Source organism: Loxodonta africana, chromosome 3, assembly GCF_030014295.1.
Source record: "Loxodonta africana isolate mLoxAfr1 chromosome 3, mLoxAfr1.hap2, whole genome shotgun sequence".
NCBI classification, from domain to species: domain Eukaryota; kingdom Metazoa; phylum Chordata; class Mammalia; order Proboscidea; family Elephantidae; genus Loxodonta; species Loxodonta africana.
This window is the reverse complement of record NC_087344.1, coordinates 50,728,588-50,751,822: the sequence shown is the minus strand read 5'-3', so window position 1 is coordinate 50,751,822 and position 23,235 is coordinate 50,728,588. Positions and strand designations below refer to the sequence as shown.

Sequence of the window (23,235 nt, the reverse complement as noted above, 5' to 3'; positions counted from 1 at the left end):
GAACCCTCATGCATTGGAACATGATACACATGTATACATGTACACATATATACACGCATGTATACACACACACCCATTTTTGTAGTTCTATAGCAACAAGCAAACCAAATTTTGGTTTTTGAATACCATCCTACCCTTAAAACAAAAACCAAAACCCACAGGGCCTTTTGGAGAAATGGCTGAACTCAGGGGTGGGGAAGAGAAAGTACAGGATGAGCCTCTGTTGTGCCAGAAATAAAGCAATGTTTAAAGGATGATGTTGTATGATCGGGATATATAAAGAGGACACAGTAGCCAGCTTGAAGAGTACTATTTGAGTCTCAAAACAAACACTGGATTAAAACCCATTGAAAAAAGAGGAATTTGTGAATCTTTTAACAAACAAAAGGGAAGGAAAATTTCTTGCCTACAGCAGAATAAATGTAAAAGGAATCACAGTAACAACAGATCAGCCAGTCTCATCCCAGCGGTAGATAATACAGGCAGGAGTTAGCAATGGATGCTAAGGCCAGCAGGTGGAGGTTTGATGAAGACAATATCAAAACAATGTCAGAATATCTCACCAAAAAATGTTAGGCAAAGGGGAAAACGGTAGAGACGTAAACTTGACGTGGCAGGATGGCTCGATATTGTACGCCTACTGATACGGTACTCTGAGAAAACCACGGTATCACTTCTGTGGTGTTCCCACCAAGAAGCCATGACCTGATCTGGTCATGAGGTAACATCAGACAGACCTAAGCAGAGGATCATTCAGCAGAATACAAGGTCTGTTCTCTTTAAGACTATAAAGGACATGAGAATTAGGCAAACACTGAGAAACTGTTCCAGACTGGAGAAGACTGATGAGACATGTATCTAAAGGCAACAGGTGGTACTGGACAGGTTCTGGGCCGGAAAGGAAATAGGGACACTACTGGAATGGCTGGCATTATTTCAACGGGGTATGGGTCGTAGTCTTGTACCAAGCTGATTTCCTGACTGGGAGGGCTGTATGGTAGCAATGCAGGAGAGTGTCCTTGTTTTGGGGAGGTTTACACTAGAGAATTTAAGGGTGATGAGACATCAAGTTAGAAAAAAAGACGAGAGGGTTACGGAACAAATGTGGTAAAATGTTAACTATCGGGCTATTTGAGTGAAAGGGATATGGGAGCTATTTGTACTGTTCTTAAAACTTTTCTGCAGTGTCTTAGTCATCTAGTGCTGCTATAAAAGAAATACCACAAACAGATAACCTTAACAAAGAGAAATTTATTTTCTCACAGTCTAATAGGCTAAAAGTCCAAATTCAGGGCATCGGCTCCAGGGGAACACTTTCTCTCTGTGTGGGCTCTGGAGGAAGGTCCTTCTCATCAATCTTCCCCTGGAGTAGGAGCTTCTCCACAAAGGAACACCGGGTCCAAAGGATGCACTCTGCTCACAGTGCTTCTTTCTTGCTGGCATAAGGTTTCCACTCTCTTTGCTTGCTTCCCTTTCATCTCTTCTAAGACAAAAGGTGGTGCAGGCCACACCCCAGGGAAACTTCCTTTACACTGGATCAAGGATGTGACCTGAGCAAGGGTGTTACACCCCACCCTAATCCTCTTTAATCACAGGCAGAGATTATGATTTGTAACACATAGGAAAATCACAAAATGGAGGACAACCACACATTGCTGGGAATCATGGCCTCACCATGTTGACACATATTTTGGGGGGATACAATTCAATCCATGACATGTAGTTTGAAACTATTTCAAAAATTTTGAAATGAAAAAAATAATAATATAAGGAGGGAAGGCAGACTAGGCCATGGTTGATGGTTGTGGAGGCTAGGTAATGTGTTCTTTAATTATTTTGTCTACTTTTGTGTACATTCAACATTCTCTAAGATATATTAGAGTTTTAAAAATATAACTAAAACACAAATCTGTCATTCAGTAATGTATATACTTCGTTATTAATGTTTAAGTAACGGTATCTAGCAACAGGTCTAGAAAGCCAAACCAAAACCTTTGCTGTCGAGTTGATTCCAACTTGTGGTGACCCCATGTGTTGAGAGTAAAATTGCTCCACAGGGTTTTCTTGGCAGTAGTCTTTACAGGTGCAGAGCACCACGCTTTTCTCCCATTGTGCCTCAGGGTGTGTTCGAACTACCAACCTGTAGATTAGCAGCCAAGTGCAAACCATTTGAGCTACCAAGAAACCTACAGGTCTGAGAGCTTCTGTAATTTCTAAATTGTGAAGGGCACTACTAATAATTTGAAATATATGCAACAACTGTAGCGTTAAATACGAAAATATATATCATCTATACTAGTGACAAAACCATTGGTACTACTTATACTGCCATGTTGGATTTTTTCCCATATTTGTAATTGAAGGAAATATTAAATTCCAGTAAGGAAAAAAAGAAAAAATAACCCACTGCCTCCAAGTCAATTCCAACTCATATTGACCCTTTAGAACAGAGCAGAACTGCCCATAGGGCGGTTTCCAAGGCTGTAAATCTTCATGGAAACCAACCATCCCATCTTTACCCTGAAGAGAGGCTGGTGGGTTCAAACTGCCAACCTTCAATAAGAGGTTACTCATTCAAGTTTAATACCACCCCCAGAATTCCGGCCTAAGGGGTAGTAGTCTTCACTGAAGATTCTAACATCCTTTTGATATAATAAAATCATCAACTGTTCTTTTACCTTCTGCCTTTTACTTTAAGGTGATTTAAATAATCTTGAATGCAAAAGAACCTTCACTACACACAGTATAATTTTTTTAAGAAGATCAGTTGTTGAAGAGTAAAAATATCTACTACCCACCAATTTATAGATTTATAAAAGACACTAGTCACTATACGTCAAATATTGTTCCGTAAAATGTAAAACGTTTAATAAAGAAAAGAACAGATATCCCTTCTAGTTTTTAAATCAAAGAAATAAAATGGTGGGGTAAAGATTTTGAAAGTATCACTTTTAATCAAATGACTTTAGGAATTAAAGAAATGATAAGTATATTTAAAAGTATAGGTTTATACTATGTGTAAACATGAAAGGACTGGAACAATCAAAGCCAATAAAAGATATAATTAGAAAATCTCAATTTCATTTCTCAGTGTTTTCAAATAACCCAAATACATCACCTAACGTTGCTGTTGTTGTCAGAGTTTACTGCTTAACTAAAAATCTAGCACCAGGTACACAGGACAAGCAATGAGACATGTTTTTCCCATTTGACTTTTCCAAGAAATATTTAAGGATTAGAGCAGTTCCTTATATTATATGATAAAATCTTTAAATATAGTAGTTTCCAATTCATCTCTATATTCAAAGTGAAATAAGTAATTAAATCTAAAAATTCACTAAATTTAAGTTAGGATTTTATAGAAACATTTCACTGTTGATTTTTTAAGATGCTTGTAATTTTCAACTTGGCAGACACGGACATATACAGGAGAAAAAAACCTGAATATTGCCAATACTTTAAAATTATGCTGAAAACATCTTTTTACTGCAAAGCCACTTTTTCCACATACTAAAAACCAGTTAAATATTAAAAATCAAAAAATCACATGGTTTCTAATAAAATTATTAAACATTCAAACTGGTTTCCACAGTAGAGTATGCCATTTTCATTCAAAATATGAGCAGCTGTAAGGCAAATAATAAAATGAACAATAAGGAAGATCGGATGTTTTACTACAGATAAATTGTATTTTCACACTACAATGCTTAAGTAGAGTGGACAGGCTAACTCTTAGGGATCAAACTGACACTAGAGATTTAAAAAAAATAAGAACAAAGAAATACAGGATCTCCAAAGAGATATGCTAGATTTCATTAAATATTCTGAAATTTTTTTTTTTTTAATTAAGAAAATCTCATATTAAGATTTGGAAGACTATGTGGAAGTCTTCATTCCCATTCCCATTATCTTTATAACTTCCATGTAAACCTTTCCAAAGCATCAGTACTGGAAGGATTTAAGATGTCTCATTAATCAACCCTGAAAGCTCTTCTTCATAAGCAGCCAAACAATGCAATGCCCAAGCAATTAAGAGTCTACGGTAAAGGTAGTTGGACAAAGGTGCCCTCTACACAAGTCAGACACCATCATTCTTCCTGGCACTAAGGCCCATGTTTTCCTCCAATTTGCCAGGAGTATTTTTTTTATTCTACTCAGGAAATAAAAAAACAACATTGCATGCATTTTGTATTAATTTCGTAAATGCTATTTCTCAAGATAACTCTGAAGTATTTTTATTTTTGAAATGTACAAAACCTATCATGGAAAACCTGAGGCCTTTCTACACAGAAGAAAGCATCAGTCTCAAAAGAAGAAACAATGTAACAAAGATACGCTAAGGTGAGTCAAATTTGTTTAAGTCTAAAAATATCTCTAGTATGAAAGGACAAGGAAACATTCTTTTCCCTAATGTTTTATACTATGTTCCAAAGGCAAATATATTTGAATACATGTAACAAATACCCTAGCTCTTTAAGTTCAGGAAAATTATTGTGGTAAGACTATTTAAAATTGGTAAAAACAAAATCCATTTTTTAAATGGGTGTCTGACAAAATTTTTACATGAGCAGTTACCTCACTCAATGTTTAACCTGTATTCTCTAAACTGGGGGATGGATGGGGACCTAGGTATGTGATTTACTTAAAATCTGAAAATAAGCTATAAAGAATTTTAAAATCTTTAAAGAGATCTATTCATTTGCTCATTCTAATTCAGGGAGTCGCCTTTCACTTGTGTTTTTTCCACACACCTCTCTCTCCCTCTTACAACTACAAGACAGCAACCAATTGTTGTATAACTCCTCCCTTCCCCCTTCAACCTAGCTAACATACAAAGGAGAGGACTTTCTCTATTGTGCAAATTCAGTCCTTGCAATGAACCTTTGTTAGCTAAAACCTGATTCAGAAATATCTCTCATTTAATTTTCTAAAGACCAGCATATTGAAAGGTATAAAGATAATGAACACAGTAGACACTGCAAGAAGGTAGAGTCAAAATTTTTAAATGCTCTGATTACATTTTAAAGATTTGGACTTCCTTCGGCACTGAGGGAAAATGCCAAAACAGCATCCTTCCCTCAATCTATTTTCCACCAAAAACACTGATTAAAATCATAAATATTAACTCTGACCTTTTTTTCTCTTTAAAATGCCTCTAAGTTGCTCTGCTCGAAAAACTGTCCGTTTTTTTATCCACTTACTACAAAAGCCTAGTCACTGTTAAAAGAACATTCATTTTGCAAATGTTTTGTATTATGTATTCCCAGTGTACACCTCTTAATCCTCTAAAAACAGTTATTAGTTAATGCTGTAATCAGCTGGGAAAAGGGGGAAAGTCGGGACTTTAACCTCAGTTTTAACACAGGTATTGTGTGGTTTTTCTCATTCTGATTTCCAGATGACACCAGAGGTAAATATCTTTATGTTTTCTTGCAGAGCCATGTTCTGGTACAACTGCCTTTTTATCCCTTTCGATTAAATTATTCAGATTTAGTTTTCCTCCCCGGTAGCATCACACACAATAGAAGTAAAAGGCTTTGAATTACTCCAAAAATGACTCACAGCTGGATCAGCAAGGACATTTCTTGTACATGTGGAAAAACTCTTTTTAAGGATAAACAAGAAACCAGAAACAGATACCTGATGGGGAGGGGGAATGGGTACCGGGAGACCAAAGGTCAGGGGTGGTGGGGAGATTTTTCTCTGTATACTTTTTAACGCTCTAGTCAAATAACAGAATACATGTTTAAACATGAAGAATCGCCTTTAAAATAAAGACGTTTCAGGGAAACACAGTCTGCTACATTTTAAAATAACCTGCTTTTATAGGAATCACCTGCCTTTGCTCTGTTAACAGGTAAGGCACTCCTTTCAGTGCAGCCGTGAGCAATGTGCCAGCTAAGCCCTCTGTAATACAGTACTGGTCCTCCAGACTGCCGCTTTCCAAGGCAGCCTGCGCGCATCCTCCGTCCCCTCCTCCCTCTGTGCATTCTGAGATCTGCTCTGCTGATTCCCACATAAAGTGGGTCCTAGCCGCCATTTTAGAAAGTCATTCACACAAGACAGACTGCAGCACCATCCACTTAGAAGCCTTCCAAAACTCCCTTGGGCAATTTCCTCTTTCCTATCTCTCCCCCTCAATTTGCAGAAGGGTCAAACTCCCCTAGACAAGCGATGCAATGCAATGCAATGCATGCCATGTCTCTGGAATCTGCATAATGCAAAACGACACGTCTGGCCACAGAACACGGAGCAAAGAGAATGCTGCAATGCACGTGTTTGCGCGTCGGTGCGTACGAATTTTCCATCCAGCAACCTACAGATAGAGTCCACAAGGAGACAAAAGTCAGCGCATCTAAGCGGTTTATCTCCTCCAAAAATCTGCACCTAAATGATTTTTCCACCAAAACACTGAGGACGAGGGATAGGAGGGAAAAAGGGGTGGAGCAACGCCAGGAAGAGAAAGTTCTCATCTGCTTCCCAATTCAGCTCAACGACTCCCCTTTATCATCGCGGGCAAAGGCGAGTTTTTGCCTGGTCTCTCAGGCACAACGTAGTAAACACTGGGAGAGTCCCTGGAAGCGCACCTCCCCCAGCCCTGCTGAGGACAGTTTTAGCAGGTTATGAATGGTCTCACTATTCCCGGCTCCTTTTCACACGCGGACACGCGCAGACGCGCGCTCCAGACGTGAAAATTTAATACCCCAGGAACAGCAACCACCAACAGAATCAATGATCCTCCATTTGAAAAACAGGGGCTCTGCTGCCGCTGCTCCTATTTCCTTATCCACGCAGCTCAACAGCGAGCGACGCAATCTATTTTTCCCATGGTGACTCACTAATAAGGACGCTCCATAATTTCCCTCACTCACCTAAATAGTAAGAGGAATTAGGAGTACACCAAACTTAATACCTTTCAGGGTCATGAATACGAAAAAAGCTAATTTCTGAGAATGATCATAAAGATTTGTACGGTCCTTCTCAATCTGCTCCAAGTCTAAATAAATCGCTATTTTAATTATTTTATTTTGAGACCTCTTACCAGTTGTGGTACACATACATTTCACAAAGAAAACAAGTGCTAAGTGCTACAAAAAAAAAAAACAAAAAAAAAAGTGCTACTAAATAAAAAAGATGTATCAAAGACCTTTTACATTTCATGGACAAATAATTCGCGTAGATTAAAAAAAAAACCATTAATCTTAAAACACTTGCATTTTTAAACCATTTGATAAATTATGGGTGGGGGAAAATACCATTATTTTTAAGAAGGATATGCACGATAATGCCAGCACGGCCGCAGTAGTAGGTCCCAGAGCTTCCTCTGGGCTTCACAGCGCCTATATGAGGTGGGTACCTTCCTATTTGAGGCTCTGTTCCCACCATCCTCCTGATGGGCACCCGAGGGGGCTGGAGGAAGAAAGGCGAAAGAGCCAAAACTGGGGCACAAACTTATTTGCAGACCTCATTCTCCACCCAATCCCGCAAAAACAAGAAAAAAAAGACAAAAAGGAATTTGCCGTTTTCATTTCGTTCCCAGGTCTGTAACTCTTCGGTGTGAGAGATCCCTAGAATCTAGCAGTGTCTTCCCAAATCAGAGATGTTCCCACGTTACCTACCAAGACTTTTGTTTTTGTACCTCTTCTTTCGCACAAAACCCACTCTAAGTCAGACATTTCCATGCGCCCTTGTGCGCGGAGCGGGAGTTGCTACGAGAGTCGGGAGTCTGCGGTGCCGGGGCCGGAGGGGCAGGGGGCGGGTCTGGGACAGGTCCGGGTCCCGGGCCGGCCGCAGCCTGTCAGCCGCTGCTCGGTTCCCGGTTCGGCCGCCTTCGCCGGGCGGATGCGGGTGGCTGCTCGGACCGGGGGCGCCGGGAGGCGCGTCCCAAAGACCTGAGAGCGGCTCGCCGGGGCAGCCGGCGCGCAAGGACGCGACCCCGCCGGGGAGCGCCACCAGAGCGCGGCACTGACCCGCTTCCTTGCCAACGCCAGGGGAACCCTCGGGCGCCTGCTTCGCGGAGGCCAAGCGACAGTCTCCTCCTTATTCGGAAGGGAGAGGGTGGCAGCTGGGCCCCGCGGCCCCGCTCCGCCGAGGCCCAACGCCGGGACCTGGCCGAGCGGCCGGCGCGGCAGCCCGCGCGCCCCCCGCACCCGTCCGGGAGTCCGGGACGGGGTCCTCCTCCCCAGTTCCGAGCACGGGGAGAGCCAACAACGGGCCAGCGCCGCGGCCGGGGAGAGAGCGCGGCCCGGGCCTCGTGTCACTCACCGTTTGAAATGCTCGATGATCTTCTCTTCCCGCACGTTCTCCGGTAAGTTGCCCACCCAGAGGTGCCTGGTTTCCCGGACCATGCTGGGCGGCGTGCCGGCGACCGCCGCTGCTGCTTCTCCCTCGCCGGCTTGGTACGAGCCCTTCAGCGCCGGGAGGCGGGCGCAGCGGCGGCGGCGGCGGCTGCGGCGGTGGCGTCGGCAGCGGCGGCGGCTCCTCCGGCTCCCCCCCGTGCAGAGACCATCCCTCTCCCCCAGGTTCTGACTCTCGGGCCTCGCAGCGCCGCTCTGCCGCCACCACACACCCGAAGCCGACCCTCGCGCTCCGGCAGCGCATGCGCCCGGGCGGCGGCAGGCGGGGGGAGCGGGGAGGAGGGGCGAGCGGGACCCGGGCGGCAGCGACTACGACGGAGCTGGCGCTGTGGCAGCCGGACGCTTCCCACCGGCGCGCGCGCGGCCCGCCTCCCGTCGCCTGGCCGCCGCCCCCTCGCCGCGGGCGCGCGCGCGTCCGTCCGCCGAGGCCGAGGCCCCGCGTCCCTCGCAGCCGACGCGCAGGCGCACGGGCAGGGCGGGGGAGGGCAGGACGCGGGGCGGGGGAGGGACGCTCGCGCTCGGTCCCGGTGCGCAGCCGCGCGGGGCGGGCGCGCCGTCAGGCCCCCGGCGCGGGGAGGCAGGAACGGCCTCCAGCCTCCAGCGCGGGGGTCCTTGGCGCCGGCCTGGGGGAAGAGAAGAGAGAAATGGAGTTGGTTTTGACAAGGCTTCGTGTCCAAGCGGCAGCGAAGGCCTCCGTCCTAGGAGATGCCAAAACCCCTTCCTCTGCTCACCCTCCGGGCAGCTCATGGCCGTTTCCGGGCACTTGGATCCCCGCCTGCTTGGGAAAGTGGTCAGAACAGGCCGTCCTTCCCACCGCCCAGCCAAGCAGTGATGGCTTCAAAAACCCACCCCTCCCAGGAATCATTTTTTTTTTTAGCTTGTAACGTTAAACAACTCTATTTTACATAGCATCTTGCGAAACCTTTTGCAAGATACCCTTGCTGATCGTTAGGGTATACCAGGAGTGGAAATGAAATGGGACAGTTAGATGTCTAATTGTTCTTCAGATGTCTCACTGAGATAGTACGTAGACCTCTGACTTTCCCAGGTCTGAGGACTTTTGAAACCTGAAATTGAACAGCTTACAGAAACCTAGGTAAAACCCACAAAATTCAGCCAACTGTATTCAACTGAATCCAGAAAATGTGAACTGTTTAAAACAGCAACTCAGTTTTCCCCCATTTAATCCACAGATTTATCAGAGGGGTAGTGCTTCCTTCTGTTGTACATGGGGTGGCGATCCGTGGGAGCAGACTCCACAGCACTCAACAACAACAGTGCTTCAGGCACAGGCCAGATCTTCACTCTATGGTGCCACTCACTGTCCACTTAAATAGAAGCCAATTGATCATCAAACTACACTACTTTGAAGTGACAGATACGGTCACCATAACCAATGATGATTCAGCACCAATAGGTGAGGTCACCTGTCCAAGTCATCTTATATTTTGTTCCACAAAAGCTAAAGCCCTGACTGAGCCTTTCGTTTGCCTTATAGTCTAACATAAGTTTGTTAAAGACTGAGTCACAGAGACAGAGCAGAGAACTACCTCAGAGTCACATCAACCTTTCCTGTATTTTCTTTACTAGTCCATGCTGTACTTAATAAACTTGATCTTAGATCTGATGAACTGAGAAAGCTGTCTTCTCTCCTTTCTCAGGACTTTCAGAAGGCTAAGTAAGCCCTCACATTACACAGTTACAGCTGTTACAGGATAGGCAGTCCCGGGTTACCAATGAGATCTGTTCCTAAGTCAAATTTGTAAATAAGTCAGAACAGGTACGTACAATTCTTATTTAGTGTCAGCCAAGTATTTGTCTTAGCATATAGATCTGTATTTTACACGTAAACACTTCCAAACTGTGCAATGTTTTCATGAGTGTCGCAAAGTATTGTGTGCATTCCTTATTACAAACCTTTGTATGTATTTAACTCAAATTTTTAATATAATAGGCTGTATGACAGTCCATTCCGAAGTACGAGTTGTCTGTAAGGCATAAGTCACACTTTCGTAACCCAGGGACTGCCTGTACAGAAGCAAACCTTGCCATCTTGGTTGACATTTTTCCATGGAACTGATTTTGGAAATTTAATTAGTTACTTTTAAAAACATTCAGATTCTGGGCTAGATAATTCAACTGGTTTATTTTCTATGTTATTTTCCTGATTTATGTTTTCATTTTCTATTTCAACACTTTTTTTTTTCCTGACTATTTTGGGAACTTTAATAAGGGCAGGAACAGAAGGAGAAGATCTAAAATATGTGCCACCACAATAGTGGCACATATTCATAATTTAGTTAAGGTATTTAGTGCCAGGTTAGAGGTTGATCTTGTCCTCATGCATATCAAAGAGTCACTAAATGAAATGGAAATTTTTATTCTTGAAAATATGGAATTGATTCTTCAGTTAAAAAGGAAAAACAAATCAAGCTACATTAAGATGTAGGATTGGCCATTTACATTTGGCCATTTCTGTCATAACTGCTGTCACATAAATAGTACAACATCAGCACAATATTACCTAAACTCATGAACTATAACAGTGATTATGTAGCTTTAGTTAGTGAGCCTCAAACTGACATGCATTTTCCCATGAAGCATAAATTCAATATAAGCAACTACGGTTTGAGGTACGTTTGAAAATAAGATATAAATTGCTCATCTAAAACCTGATAGGCTCTGAATTAACTGAAAACTTTTAGGAAAGACCAAAAATGTCACCCTGAAGACCAGAGGAGGCCCAGCTCAACTGCATATAAAAGAGGCAACAGACAAAGAAGAGGATTGAGAAAACAGTATTTTGCAACTACAGAAATAAAGGGCGTATCTCACCTTGGATGCAGCCTTCGGTTAAAATCATGCTGAAGAAAAATTCAAGGGCCCAAAAAAAAAAATGTAAAAGTCTTTTAGAAGCAAAATCATCAGAAGAGAGGCTAAAGTAATGACTTAGTATAGTATTTTGTATCCATCTTTGACTGCCACAGAGCAATAAAAGGATAAACTAGAACAAAATAAGAGGCAATTAATATGTATTTATAATACTTTCTCCAGAGCATAAGAATTAGGGAGAGTTAAATTTAAGTAAAAAGTAACATGTTTACCAAATAAATACAAAAACAAATGTAGTTCTCCTAGATTAGGCTAAGGGTCTTGCTACAGCAGTGCTGTTTCCCCAGGTAAAAAGCAGAGTAGATACTTAATTTTGATAAGGTAATTTGAAATGGGCAATGTTCTTTACATACACTTTGAAGCCCCCCAACCTTTTAGAGAAGAGCAGAGGGAGTGGAAGGGAAATTGTGGTAGACCATTACTAAAAAATTGTTAAGCAAAGTTGCGCTAAAGCTTTCCAGGAACCCTTAGAGATCACAGAATGTCAAGAAGACCTGAAGCAAATTAAGATACCATTTTTCATTTTACCAGAGATCTATCAAAAAAAAAAAAAAACGTATAAACTGTCTGTTTAGCAATTTAAAGGCAAGTAGTTTCTCCCATTAAACATCATTTGTAGAACCTCATACTCAAATTCTCTTGAAGTGTCGTCGTTAGTTGCCACAGAGGGGATTCCGATTCATGGGGACCCCACATCTGCAGAGCAGAACTGGTCCATAAGGTTTTCAAGGCTGTGACCTTTCAGAAGCAGGTCAGGCCTTACTTCTGACTTGAAGTGTTAGTTTAATCAAGATACATTTTTCAGAAATACGGGTGCCAAAAATAATGACAGAAATATCCATTATAGTGTTGTTTTTTTTTTAATCTGACATATACTTCTCAAAAGAGAATTCTCAGTTTATAAAATCCCAACAGGTATCAGCCTAAATAGACATGCAGATTATTCAATGAGTAAAACAAATACTTTGTATTCAAATTTTAATGTGATCCTCTGACACCAAAAATGTTACTGTAATTTCACTTCTGCAAATTTATTTGAAGGGAAAATAGCTACATACACCAGGTTAAAATAAGCAATTCCACTGGGAATTCTATCCATTTCTATAAAAGATTCTTTCATGACAACAAACACCTTAAAGTTCAGGAGATTCTGAAAACCACTAACAGTGTAATAAGAGATATCATAGCGTAATGGAAGGAACGGTGAGGTTAAGAGTCAAAAATTCCAGTTGCAATTTTGTCACTGGCTATGTGGCCTATATCCTATAGGGTCGCTACAAATTGGAATTGGCTCAACAGCAGTGGGTTTTGTTTTGGAGCCCTGGTGGTATAGTGGTTAAGAACTTGGCTGCTAACCACAGTTCAAATCCACCATCAGCTGCTCCTTGGAAACCGTATGGGGCAGTCTGCCCTGTCCTATAGGGTTGCTATGAGAAGAAATCAACCAGACAACAGGTTTTGCTTTTTTTTTTTTTTTTTGAATAAGCAAGACAAATCCTCAAAGTTTCCTTATCTGCAAAATGAGGATAAAAATACCTGTTTTCTCTACCTAATAAGTTTGCTAAAAGTATCAGATGTTACATGTGTTTGAAATTAACATATCATATGATTATGACTACCATTAAGTTGACAGTTAATTTCACAATAATAGCAAAAGTAAGCATCAGTGGAAGTAAAAACACATTATCAAATGCATAATATTTTCATTATTACAGCCAGGTTCTGTAGTCAAATCAGTACTCAGTGATTACATGTCAAGTATGCAAGTCCTTGCTTTTTTTTTTTCCCCTGACCTTTTCTATTGCAAAAGCGCTTACAACAACAAAGCTGATAAATAACATGCCCTTTGCACAGCCCCAAATCAAGTGTTTGATTTTCTTAGTGCTTTTCATTTTCACTGGCAATGCATCAGGAAACACTGGGAAAGCTTTTCTTTCTGTCCTTGTTACAAATATTTCCAAGGGCAGAATTTCTTTATAAACATTCATCTTTGTACATTTTAAATAGAAAGGCGACCCACTCTGTTATCCTTAAATGCTTTTATATTTATTTGAACAATTGATGCTCATTGAAAAAGGTCAGAAAGTAGGGTGTGATCTCTTTTTTGCATGATAGATTGTGAAGTGAATTTCCTCATTTTAGTATTAAAGATAATTCAGAAAGGTGACATGAAAACAGCACCATTTACAAAGGGGAATTAAAATAGAATTGTTTTGATTAGTCTTATTTTCACACTGTGAGGAGCTCCTGCATTTAGGATGCTAGACATATTCAAAGAGTTCAGTCATGTGTAATGGAAACCCAGTTGGGGAAAGCATCTGAGCCTCAAACTCAGGCTTTGAATGCTAGCATACCTACTAAAAAAAGAGCAGATTAATTAATATCACTAACTGAACAGGAGAACAGACTAGTTACCAGATATTCAAAAAGAATTTGGTTACAGATTGGATCCCAAGCTATTGAAATTAAGCTATTTCATGAGTAAACATACACTTAAAATATAAGCATATCATATAAAAAATATATTACCTAGCTCTGAAGTGGAAACCCTGGTGGTACAGTGGTTAAAGTGCTACGGCTGCTAACCAAAGGGTCAGCAGTTCGAATCCGCCAGGCGCTGCTTGGAAACTCTGTGGGGCAGTTCTACTCCGTCCTATACGGTGGGTGTGAGTCGGAATCGACTCGAGGGCACTGGGTTTGGTTTGTTTTTTTTTTAAGCTCTAAAGTGATCAAAGCCCCAACCACATGAGAACTTGACAATACTAACAAACTTCCTTTATCTATTATTAGAATCAGTTGTTTTTTCAAAACAGTAGAAAATAAAACTATATTACTTTCAAATAATGTTTGACCTCTTGCTATTTTTGAGGGTCAAATGCGAGAGACCAGCCTAATAACAGACTTACATTGATATAGAAGGCTCTTTCTGATGAAATTATCTACATATACATCATTAGAAATTCAATCACCTCTAAAATATTAGCTAGCTTCTCTAGGCCATTCTTTCAACAAGTTAACATTTCATAATCTACTTTTCTGTTCAATCCTCTAAGGAAACAAAATAATTTATTCCAAATGGTCTTTAGTTCCAGAAATGAATATAATGGCTGATTATTTTCTTAAAAGAAAACTCAATTCTATGTTTCTACCATTCTTTTTCCCTGGGAAATTGCTAAAAGTAATCTTTTCCTCCATTTCAGGAAATACTGCTAATGTACCCAGTATTTAGTATCATCAGTAGAATTTACATAGGTAGGGAATTCAAATAGAAAATAGACTGCAAGGATATTTGCAAATGTTAAATCATGATTATCCCTATGTGGTAGAATTTGAAGTTTTTGTTTTTTTTTTTTTTTTTACTCATCTATATTTTCTAAGGAGTCCTGATGGCACAATGGTTGAGAGCTATGGCTGCTAACCAAAAGGTCAGCAGTGCCATTCACTCCTTGGAAACTACAGGGTTGCTCTGAGTCAGAACCAACTTGATAGCAACGGGTTTGAGTTTGGGGTATTTTCTAAACTTTTCTCTGGTTAACGTGTATTGCTTTTATAATTAGAAAAAGGTTATAATGAAACTCAGCTTCTGGGTCACTTTAGTTAAGTGTTCCTCTTAATTTGATTACATTAAGTCAACATATTTATGTTAACAGACCCCACATGAACAAAATATTATTAGGCTCTATGTTAATTCAACCAGACTTTTCATTCAACCTTTTAAGAGCCTACTGCTAATTACTTTTTGAGAAAAAACTTAATCCTTTCACTATATGTGATATAAGTGTATAAAGTCAAAACATCTCAGGTTTAGGAGATTGCAACTTTTAAAACATTAGGAATAGTACAAATCAAAGCTATTGATTAATTCAGAGAAGACTATCCACAACAGCACTTCATGGAATCTCAAAAACAATAATACCAAAATAAAATGTGTTTAGTAGCTTATTAAGTATCTATTGAAAAGCTCAGCAGATTTAAGGTTTTAAGCTTCCCTATTGCTCCTCTCACAGGCCTGGCTAGAGTTTGAAGAAAGAAAACAAAAAAGTACTTCTGTACTCATTCAAAATATATTTTAAAACGTTTCCATTTTAATTCAGTTATTACTATTTAGTAGTAATGCTTCTTTAAATCGCATAGCCTCAATTTTTGCATTAACTGCAGGATGGTAATGATTGCTGATTTTATATATATATATATATATAAAACACTTGAATCTTGTTGAAAATAAAATCACTGTTTAAAGACTAGATAGTTCATGACGCATTTCTGAATGAAATAATAAAATTATTTTATTCTTAAGGCTTTAAAAAGTTAAATTCCAGTGCTTTGATAGAGGAGATATAGACAGAATTTTTTCATACAATATACTACAACAATCCTGAGAGTCATCCCTTCACTTCTATTTGGAAAATACTTTTGGCTGAAAAGAGAATTTCTCAAGATAACTTTCTTTAAAAATGCGGATTAACTTAATATGGCCTTTCTAAGAAAGAAAACCCAACCAGTAAAAGTCATTATGACTAAAGATTTCACCCTATAACCTGTTATCTGGTGGGAGGGGCATGGGATATTGTATTTCTTCATTCCCACAAGATAATTTATGACACACACCTAAACACAAACCATTTAAAATTTTCACCCGAAAAAGTGGCCTTAAACCAGGATACTTTTGTCCTTCGTAAATTTTCAACGTAAACATTGTTTCACTCAAGATCAATTTCCAGAGATTCTAATCATTAAGTAGCACGTAAGAACTTTGATGTTATGCCTATTTAAAATGATAAAATGCACGCACTTAAATTTTTCTTCCCCTTGGTTACTGTTATCCTTACTGTATGAACTCCGATTTTAAAGATCTTGACTAACCATTATTTATTCAGGACAGAATCCGTACCAGAACTTCTGCGATGACCTGGTCATTTCCAAACCTCAAATTATAGCCAGGTTACCAAGAGAATTCTATGGTTTGCTAGTACTTAAATATCCTCTAGATAGCTTTTTATATACTAAGAATTCCTAAAACGAATCTGGCACCCACTCAAAATTCCCACCAGGAAGAAAGATCTCCCTTTGTTAGGAACCACTCAGTGGCTCCGCCCAGAGAGATGACCTGGACTGACCTCGGACCTCGACATTGTCAATTGTGCACACGCCAGGGCCAAAATGCAGCCCACGAGCATAAAATGCCAGACTGCGACTATCACACCAGCCTTTAGGAGAGCCCCAGTGAACTTTCTTCATGAGCAAGTTCCCTTTTTAATACTTTTCATCTACGAAGATCTCAAGGTGCACTGCAAACTAAAGAAGGCAATTACTCCAGCAGGTAAATGAAAGTATTTCAAAAGGAACGGTGGAAAGGAAAAAAAAAAAAGTTCAGACTCGAGGAACTGGGGACAAACTTCTGTTCCTTGACAAGAAAATCGTAATTTGCTTTATTTCAAAAACGAGGTTGGAGAACAGAGTTTTGTTTTGTTTTTTTTAAGGAATTCACAAGCCTACCAATTTCCACATTCTGAAGGAAAAGGAAAAAAGGCACCTCAAGAAAGAAGAAATGCGGTTACTATGGATACCACGCGCCAAGCTCAATTCTGCAAAGGGAGGCCGAGCCGTACGCAAAAGCCTTTTTCTTTGTCTGCATCCACACATCGAGGATAAGCCTAGCAGCCAGCCCGCCAGGCTGAGCAGACGACTGTTTCGAGAACCAAGGGCAGCATTCAAAATAAAGAACACCTTTTTTGGGTGCGTTTATTTTGGCTTAGTGAGCAAGAACTCCAGGCAACGCCTGATGTAAGCCAGCCCAGGCACCACCCAGTCCTTCGGCCAGGGCTGTTCTCCCAACTTTAGAGAAGGCTCTACCACATTCCAGTCACCGAGTCCAGCAGCCACCCAAACATGGCGCAGTAAGGAGACAAAGGGAAGTCAAAGAAACATAGTCCATCGACAGCGCCTAGGCTAAACCCGTGGTATAGAATCAATAATCTCTCAAGAAGCTACAGTTTCCGCGAATGGGAGTCGAGGAAACAGTGCGTAGGAAACAACTGAGCTGCTCAGACCCACTTCATTTCAAAGACGCTACCACCAACGGCGCGGAAAAAACACCGCGGAGCAGATAATCCAGTGCGCAAGCGCACGGAGCGACGACTCGGCGTTTTGGCCCTGCCCCTCCCCCTTCCCTCAAAGGCCAGGGGCACCGCCCCAACGCGCTTGCGCGTCTACGGAACGTTGCGGGAGGGGTAAAAGTGGCCTGAACTGTGACAGAGAGCTGCTCCGCACGACAAGCGCGGGCGCGCGCGCACGTACCACTCTCACACTTGCACACGCGCTCCCCCAGCTTGCCGCCCTGTCCGTTGCGCATGCGCCAGGAAGGAGGTGCCGGCCGAGCCTGCGGCATTTTGCTGAGTTTCCCTGAGAAGTTTCTGGAAAGACGGCCAAGGGGAAGCGGGGGGATGGGGAGCACGGGGAAGCAAGCGCTTGAGAGAAAGGAAGCGAAAAATCCAAAGCACCCTGCCACCGCCCTGCATACAACCATCAAGCCAAGGCCAAAGCAGAGCCCAAGCCCACCTGGACCCTCACGCCAGGGAAAAAAGCATGAGGACCGAAACAGCCGCTCCTTCCTCTGCCTGTGCCCAGCCCCCAAGGCCCCTCAGCACAGGGAGAAGGGAGAGGGCAAGGGGTAGAGATGAAAAGCCTAGAATGCTTTCTGGATGTTTGCATGATGGACTGAAAGCCGAAATCCGCCTGCTGGAGCTGTCTGTGCACTTGTGGGCCACCGAGAGCTCTTCGCTGCTCTCTCAAGTGTGGGTTTAATACTCCAGGATTCAACGTGGCTGCCAAAGTCTTGGCTTTGGGGAGTGCTTGTACCCCTTTTTCCTGAATTTTCCCTCATTGGGTTTTTTTTTCCCCCCTACCTCTTCCTGTTTTCAACTTTGGTGATCTGGAGTTAAAGCTGCGAGTTTGTGGTTTGTTGTTGTTAGGTGCTGAGTATGTGGACACCCTAGAAAAAAAGCGCTCGCTCCCTCCCCGCGCCCGGGTCTGAGGGGACCTCCTTGGCGGGGGTTACTCGACAGGTGCGACGCTCTAGTCTTTCCAGTTTTGACCCCTTTAGGGGGGAGTCCGGAAGCGCAAAAGTAGTGCACGCACAGAGGCGCTGCGTCGTTGTGGACTCGAAGTAGTCGATGGTTGCGGGGGCGCAGGGCCTGAGGAGGCGCCCTAGATGGGGCTTTGTGGTAAGCCGGGCTCAGCCCCGCCGGCCGGTGGGACCTGCGAAGGCTCCTGCCTTTCCGTGGCCGCAGGGGCGCGCCAGTGGCTGAGGAGGGGAAGGATTCCTGAAAACGGCCAAAAGCAGCTCAGGCTCCCGTTTCTGTGCTGGGGGAGGGGTACGCACTGCCTTTTATTTCTCCCGCGCCCGCTCCTCGCCTGGCTCGGCTGCCATTTTGTGGCGAGGCCGCCATTTCGCGCGGCCAGAGGGGGAAGGGCGGCGGGGGAGGGGCGCGCGCGCCCCCGCTTCTCTCGGTGGGCGGGGTGAGCGCGCACTCCCGCTGGAGGGCGTCGGGGGGCGTTGGCGGCGCTGGGGAGAGCGCCGGCGGTGTCCCCCAGAAGCTAGGGGCGACTACGGCCCTTTTGTTCTTGGCCCCGTGTCTTGAGGCGCGGGTCTTTCCCACCGACGCCTCGGAGTCGGGCTGAGTGCGCGTCGTGTGAATCCCTGAAAATCAGCAGAAGGGCGTACAAATTCCCCCATCTTTTCTGCTCCATAAGCCCTTCAAAAGTGGAATTTCTCACCCCCGCCCCTCCAGTGTGAAAGGAGTACATTTTAGGGGGAAATGCTTCGGAGGCAATCGCGGGCGGCTGTAATTTCACCCTGAGAATGGGGGCGTTTTCTGGAGACGTGCTGGTGGGAGTAGTAAGTCCGTTTGAATGCCGTGAATTGAACCGTAATGGCGCTCTCCAGGTAGAAGTTAAACTGCAGAGCGTACCTGTGAAGGCGTCGGGAGCCGCTGTGAGACCGAACAAAGGTGCTAAAAACTAGTATAATCAAGAGGGCGGTCTCTTTAAAAAAAAAAAAAAAAAAGTGGCGCCTTTGATGTGCGGTGGGTCGGAGGAGAACCGAGATGTTGTGTCTCATTGGTTGGCTGTTAGCACGCACTGCGCAACTATTTTCAGATTAGATTTTATAGTGCATTATTTATAGCTGAGCCATAAACTTGAACAATAAATTGGAATATTTTATTCCTGTGCGTTGAAAACATCTTCCATTTGACTTCTTTTAAAAATCCCCTATGAGTATGTGAATAACAAATTGACTCAATAAAATCTCCATAATGTGCCTTCCAGTGTCATTTCAAATCCTGAAAGAGCTATTGTTTTTCAGACTTCAAGGGAAATGTTTAAATGTAAATCTGGGCATTTTCATGTCAAAGTTGTGGCTCGAATGAACAAAGCCAGGAAATTTCAAGAGCGATGGTGCTAAATTTGTCTCCAAGCCTTGCCTTTATGCAAGGTATTTTTGTTTAATGGGTTTTTTTGGTTTGTTTTTCTTCACAACAGCGTGAGTTCATAAACGAGCCAGCCCCTTCCTGGCTCCAGTTTATCGGTGTCACGCCTACAGTAGGTGTTTCGTTGTTATGTTTCCTTACTATGTGTAAATATAGGGTGTTCGTTATCTGTTTTAGTAATAGGATGAAAGTCATAAAGATAGAATAAAAAGGTGGAAAGTACATTTGTTGCTGAGGGAACCTATCTGGATTTGATGGCTTCCAGATGAAAAAAACATAAGGGAGAGACACAGCGATTTCAAATTTTGTTTTAGTTCCAGTATGACTAAAAGCACTGCAGAGCGCTTTACATTTTTATTGTGTATTTCAGGGTTCTATAATGTGCGTTCTTTTGGCAAGGAGAGCTTATGAAAGAGTATTATTTTTAAAATGCTGTTACTTTTTCTTTGCACAGCCAAAATAGTATGAAACTATTCGTTTTATTTGCAAATTAGGATACATTATGCTAATACAGGCAAAATATTGTGCCCCTCATTAGCAGAGCAGCTGAAATCGAGAATGATTGTACAATCTTTTTTCACTTTGTACAGACATAGAATGATCTGTTTAATTAAGCAGTTCTAATTCCTAGAATTTGTTATTTGTAAAATACGTGCTTAATCCACACCTTTAAGTATTAATTTTAACACAGAAAGCACACCCTTTTTTGTACAAAAATTGTGTCAATTTAAATTTTCTTAAGAGGTAGTATTTTGTACTGTTCCTTATGCCAAGGTCAGGAGTTTGCAAAATAGCTGAACAGAAATCCAGGGATAATCCTCCTCCCCCATCCTAATATTGGCCTCAAAACATTTTCCAGCTTCCTAAATCAATAAGCTGAAATATTGTTGGACAGGTGAACTTTAAATGTGCAAAGAACCATGTTCAAATAAACAGATTTCGAATTACCACAATCTCATGATCTGTCCCAGTGGTGAAATGACCTTTGTATATGTAGTCTTAGGTCCCACTGTCCATTCATTTTTGAGTTTGCCAATCCAGGCATTACCAGTGAATTCCAGGATTGCTAATTTATTGTTCCCATAGTTTTTCTTTTATTCTGAAACTGAGGTGTCTGAGTTAATTTGGACCACATTTGTGTTCCCTGAAAGAGGCTAGGTGTTAACCAAAACCTTTAATTGTACCCAGATCCTTAGGATAGTCAGTGCAGAATAGAAATGGTGTGTGCAGGGCCTCTTTAGCTCATGTTTCTGGATCTTTTGGTATGTTGTTGTTTTTTTTTTTTTTTGGCATTTTGATAAAGCTTGTGTGCAGTTTTTCTAAACAATAAGTAGAAATGCTAGGTAAGTATCCATTGTTTGAAGAGAGGAGAGCTTTTTATGCCAAACTTTGGCATAGAAGGGAATATAAAACATTAACAACAATAGTAGCCTTTTCCTGGTAACGATAAATGAACTCCTTTAGAGATTTTAGTAACATGGGAAGTCTTTCAAAATATTTTTGGCAGCAGTTAACACTCCCACATACTGTAATAGTCTTTTCCCCTTTGAGGCACAGTGTTCAGATAGTTGGTTGTAAAATGTTTCCCTTGCACTTCAGAAGCATTGGAGTTCAAGGAATAAAATCCTTGCAGCCAACAGTATGCTTCTTAGAAAAATAGAAATACATGTGTAAAAAATAACACTCCTGGAAAACCCAACATTTGTCTTGTCAGAATACAAATGGTCATGCCTAAAGCAGCCTTCTATTCCAACAGCTGTGCAGATTATATGAAACCTGTTGATCTATCGTTTTGCCATCATAGTTTAAATCGCCTAGTTAGATAATACATTCAAAAGATTTCTGAAAGGAGTTTTATTTGTTTATTTAACAAATAATTTTTGAGCATCAGCCATGTGGCAGATCCTATTCCATGTACTTAGGATCTACATCAGTGAATGAAACAAATATCCGGTTTCCATTGAGCTTTATCCTACGGGGGGGGGGGTGTGGGGGGGGACAATAAACATAATAAGGAAATTAAATAATAAGCTAAGGATGGTAAGAGCTATGGTGAATGTATAGAGAAAAATAGAATAAGTGAGGGATGTGTTGGGTACTGGGTTTTGTGTTGCAATTTTAAATAGGATGGTCAGGGTGGTTCTCATTACGAAGGTAATATTTGAATCGCCACAGTAGTCAAAACAGCTTGGTGCTGGTACAACAACAGATACATAGACCAATGGAACAGAATTGAGAATTCAGATGTAAATTCATCCACCTATGAGCAGCTGATATTTGACAAAGGTCCAAAGTCTGTTAAATGGGGAAAAGACAGTCTCTTTAACAGATGGGGTTGGCATAACTGGATATTCATCAGCAAAAAAGTGAAACAAGACCCATACCTCACACCATGCACAAAAAATGAACTCAAAATGGATCAATGACCTAAATATAAAATCTAAAACGAGAAAGTTCGTGGAAGAAAAAATACGGATGATGGTAAACCAAAAAACCCAGTGCCATCGAGTCGATTCCGACTCATAGCGACCCTAAAGAACAGAGTAGAACTGCCCCATAGAGTTTCCAAGGAGCGCCTGATGGATTCAAACTGCCAACCCTTTGGTTAGCAGACGTAGCACTTAACCACTGCATGCACTGGGGATGATGGTAAGAGCGCTAATAGATGGCATAAATGGAATACGAAACGTAACTAACACTGCAGAAACACCAGAAGAGAAGCCAGATAACTGAGAGCTTCTAAAAATCAAACACGCTTATCGGAAGACTTCACCAAAAAAGTAAAAAAGAAAACCTATAGACTGGGGAAAAATTTTTGGCTACGACATATCTGATCAGGGTGTGATCTCTAAAATCTACAAGATACTGCAAAACTTCAACAACAAAAAGACAACCTAATTAAAAACCTGGCAAAGGATATGAACAGGCACTTCACCAGAGAAGACATTCAGGCAGCTAACAGATATATGAGGAAATGCTCATGATCATTAGCCATTATAGAAATGCAAATCAAAACTACAACGAGATACCATCACCCCAACAAGGCTAGCATTAACCCAAAAAATACTAATAAATATTGGAGAGGTTGTGGAGATACTGGAACACTTACACACTGCTGGCGGGAATGTAAAATGGTACAACCACTTTGGAAATGGATTTGGTGCTTCTTTAAAAAGCTAGAAATAGAAGTACCAAACGATCCAGCAATCCCACTCCTTGGATATATCCTAGAGAAATAAGAGCCGTCACACAAATAGGTATATGCACACCCATGTTCATTGCAGCACTGTTCACAATAGCAAAATGATCGAAACAACCTAGGTGCCCATCAACAGGCAAATGGATAAACAAATTATGGTATATTCACACAATGGAATACTACACAGCAGTAAAGAACAAGGGCAAATCTTCACAACATGGATGAATCTGGAAGGCATGATGCTGAGTGAAATTAGTCACAAAAGGACAAATACGAGACCACTATTATAAGAACTCAA

At 41.8% G+C, this 23,235-nt stretch overlaps 1 protein-coding gene and 1 long non-coding RNA gene across 5 annotated transcripts in view; one reads left to right on the top strand and one right to left on the bottom strand.

Moving 5' to 3' along the window:
- Nucleotides 1-8,610, bottom strand: part of SPEN (spen family transcriptional repressor) — a 96,715-nt gene extending 88,105 nt beyond the window's left edge. The window contains exons 1-2 of one of the 4 annotated variants that reach the window (XM_064281337.1): nt 8,266-8,381; nt 7,257-7,410 (exon numbers count right to left, since the gene is read on the bottom strand). Coding sequence is in view for 3 of the 4 variants with exons in the window: in XM_064281339.1 (XP_064137409.1) it covers nt 8,266-8,348 (83 nt within the window). In the remaining variant the exon portion in view is untranslated. Of the gene's footprint in view, nt 1-7,256; nt 7,411-8,265 lie in introns of all 4 variants that reach the window. The other 3 variants (XM_064281339.1, XM_064281336.1, XM_064281338.1) reach the window with 3 other exon arrangements.
- On the top strand, nt 7,948-11,823 carry LOC135230696 (uncharacterized). The gene is made up of 2 exons (XR_010321304.1): nt 7,948-8,308; nt 9,551-11,823. It is a non-coding gene; the product is annotated as an uncharacterized LOC135230696 (long non-coding RNA).
- Nucleotides 11,824-23,235: the final 11,412 nt, after the last annotated feature.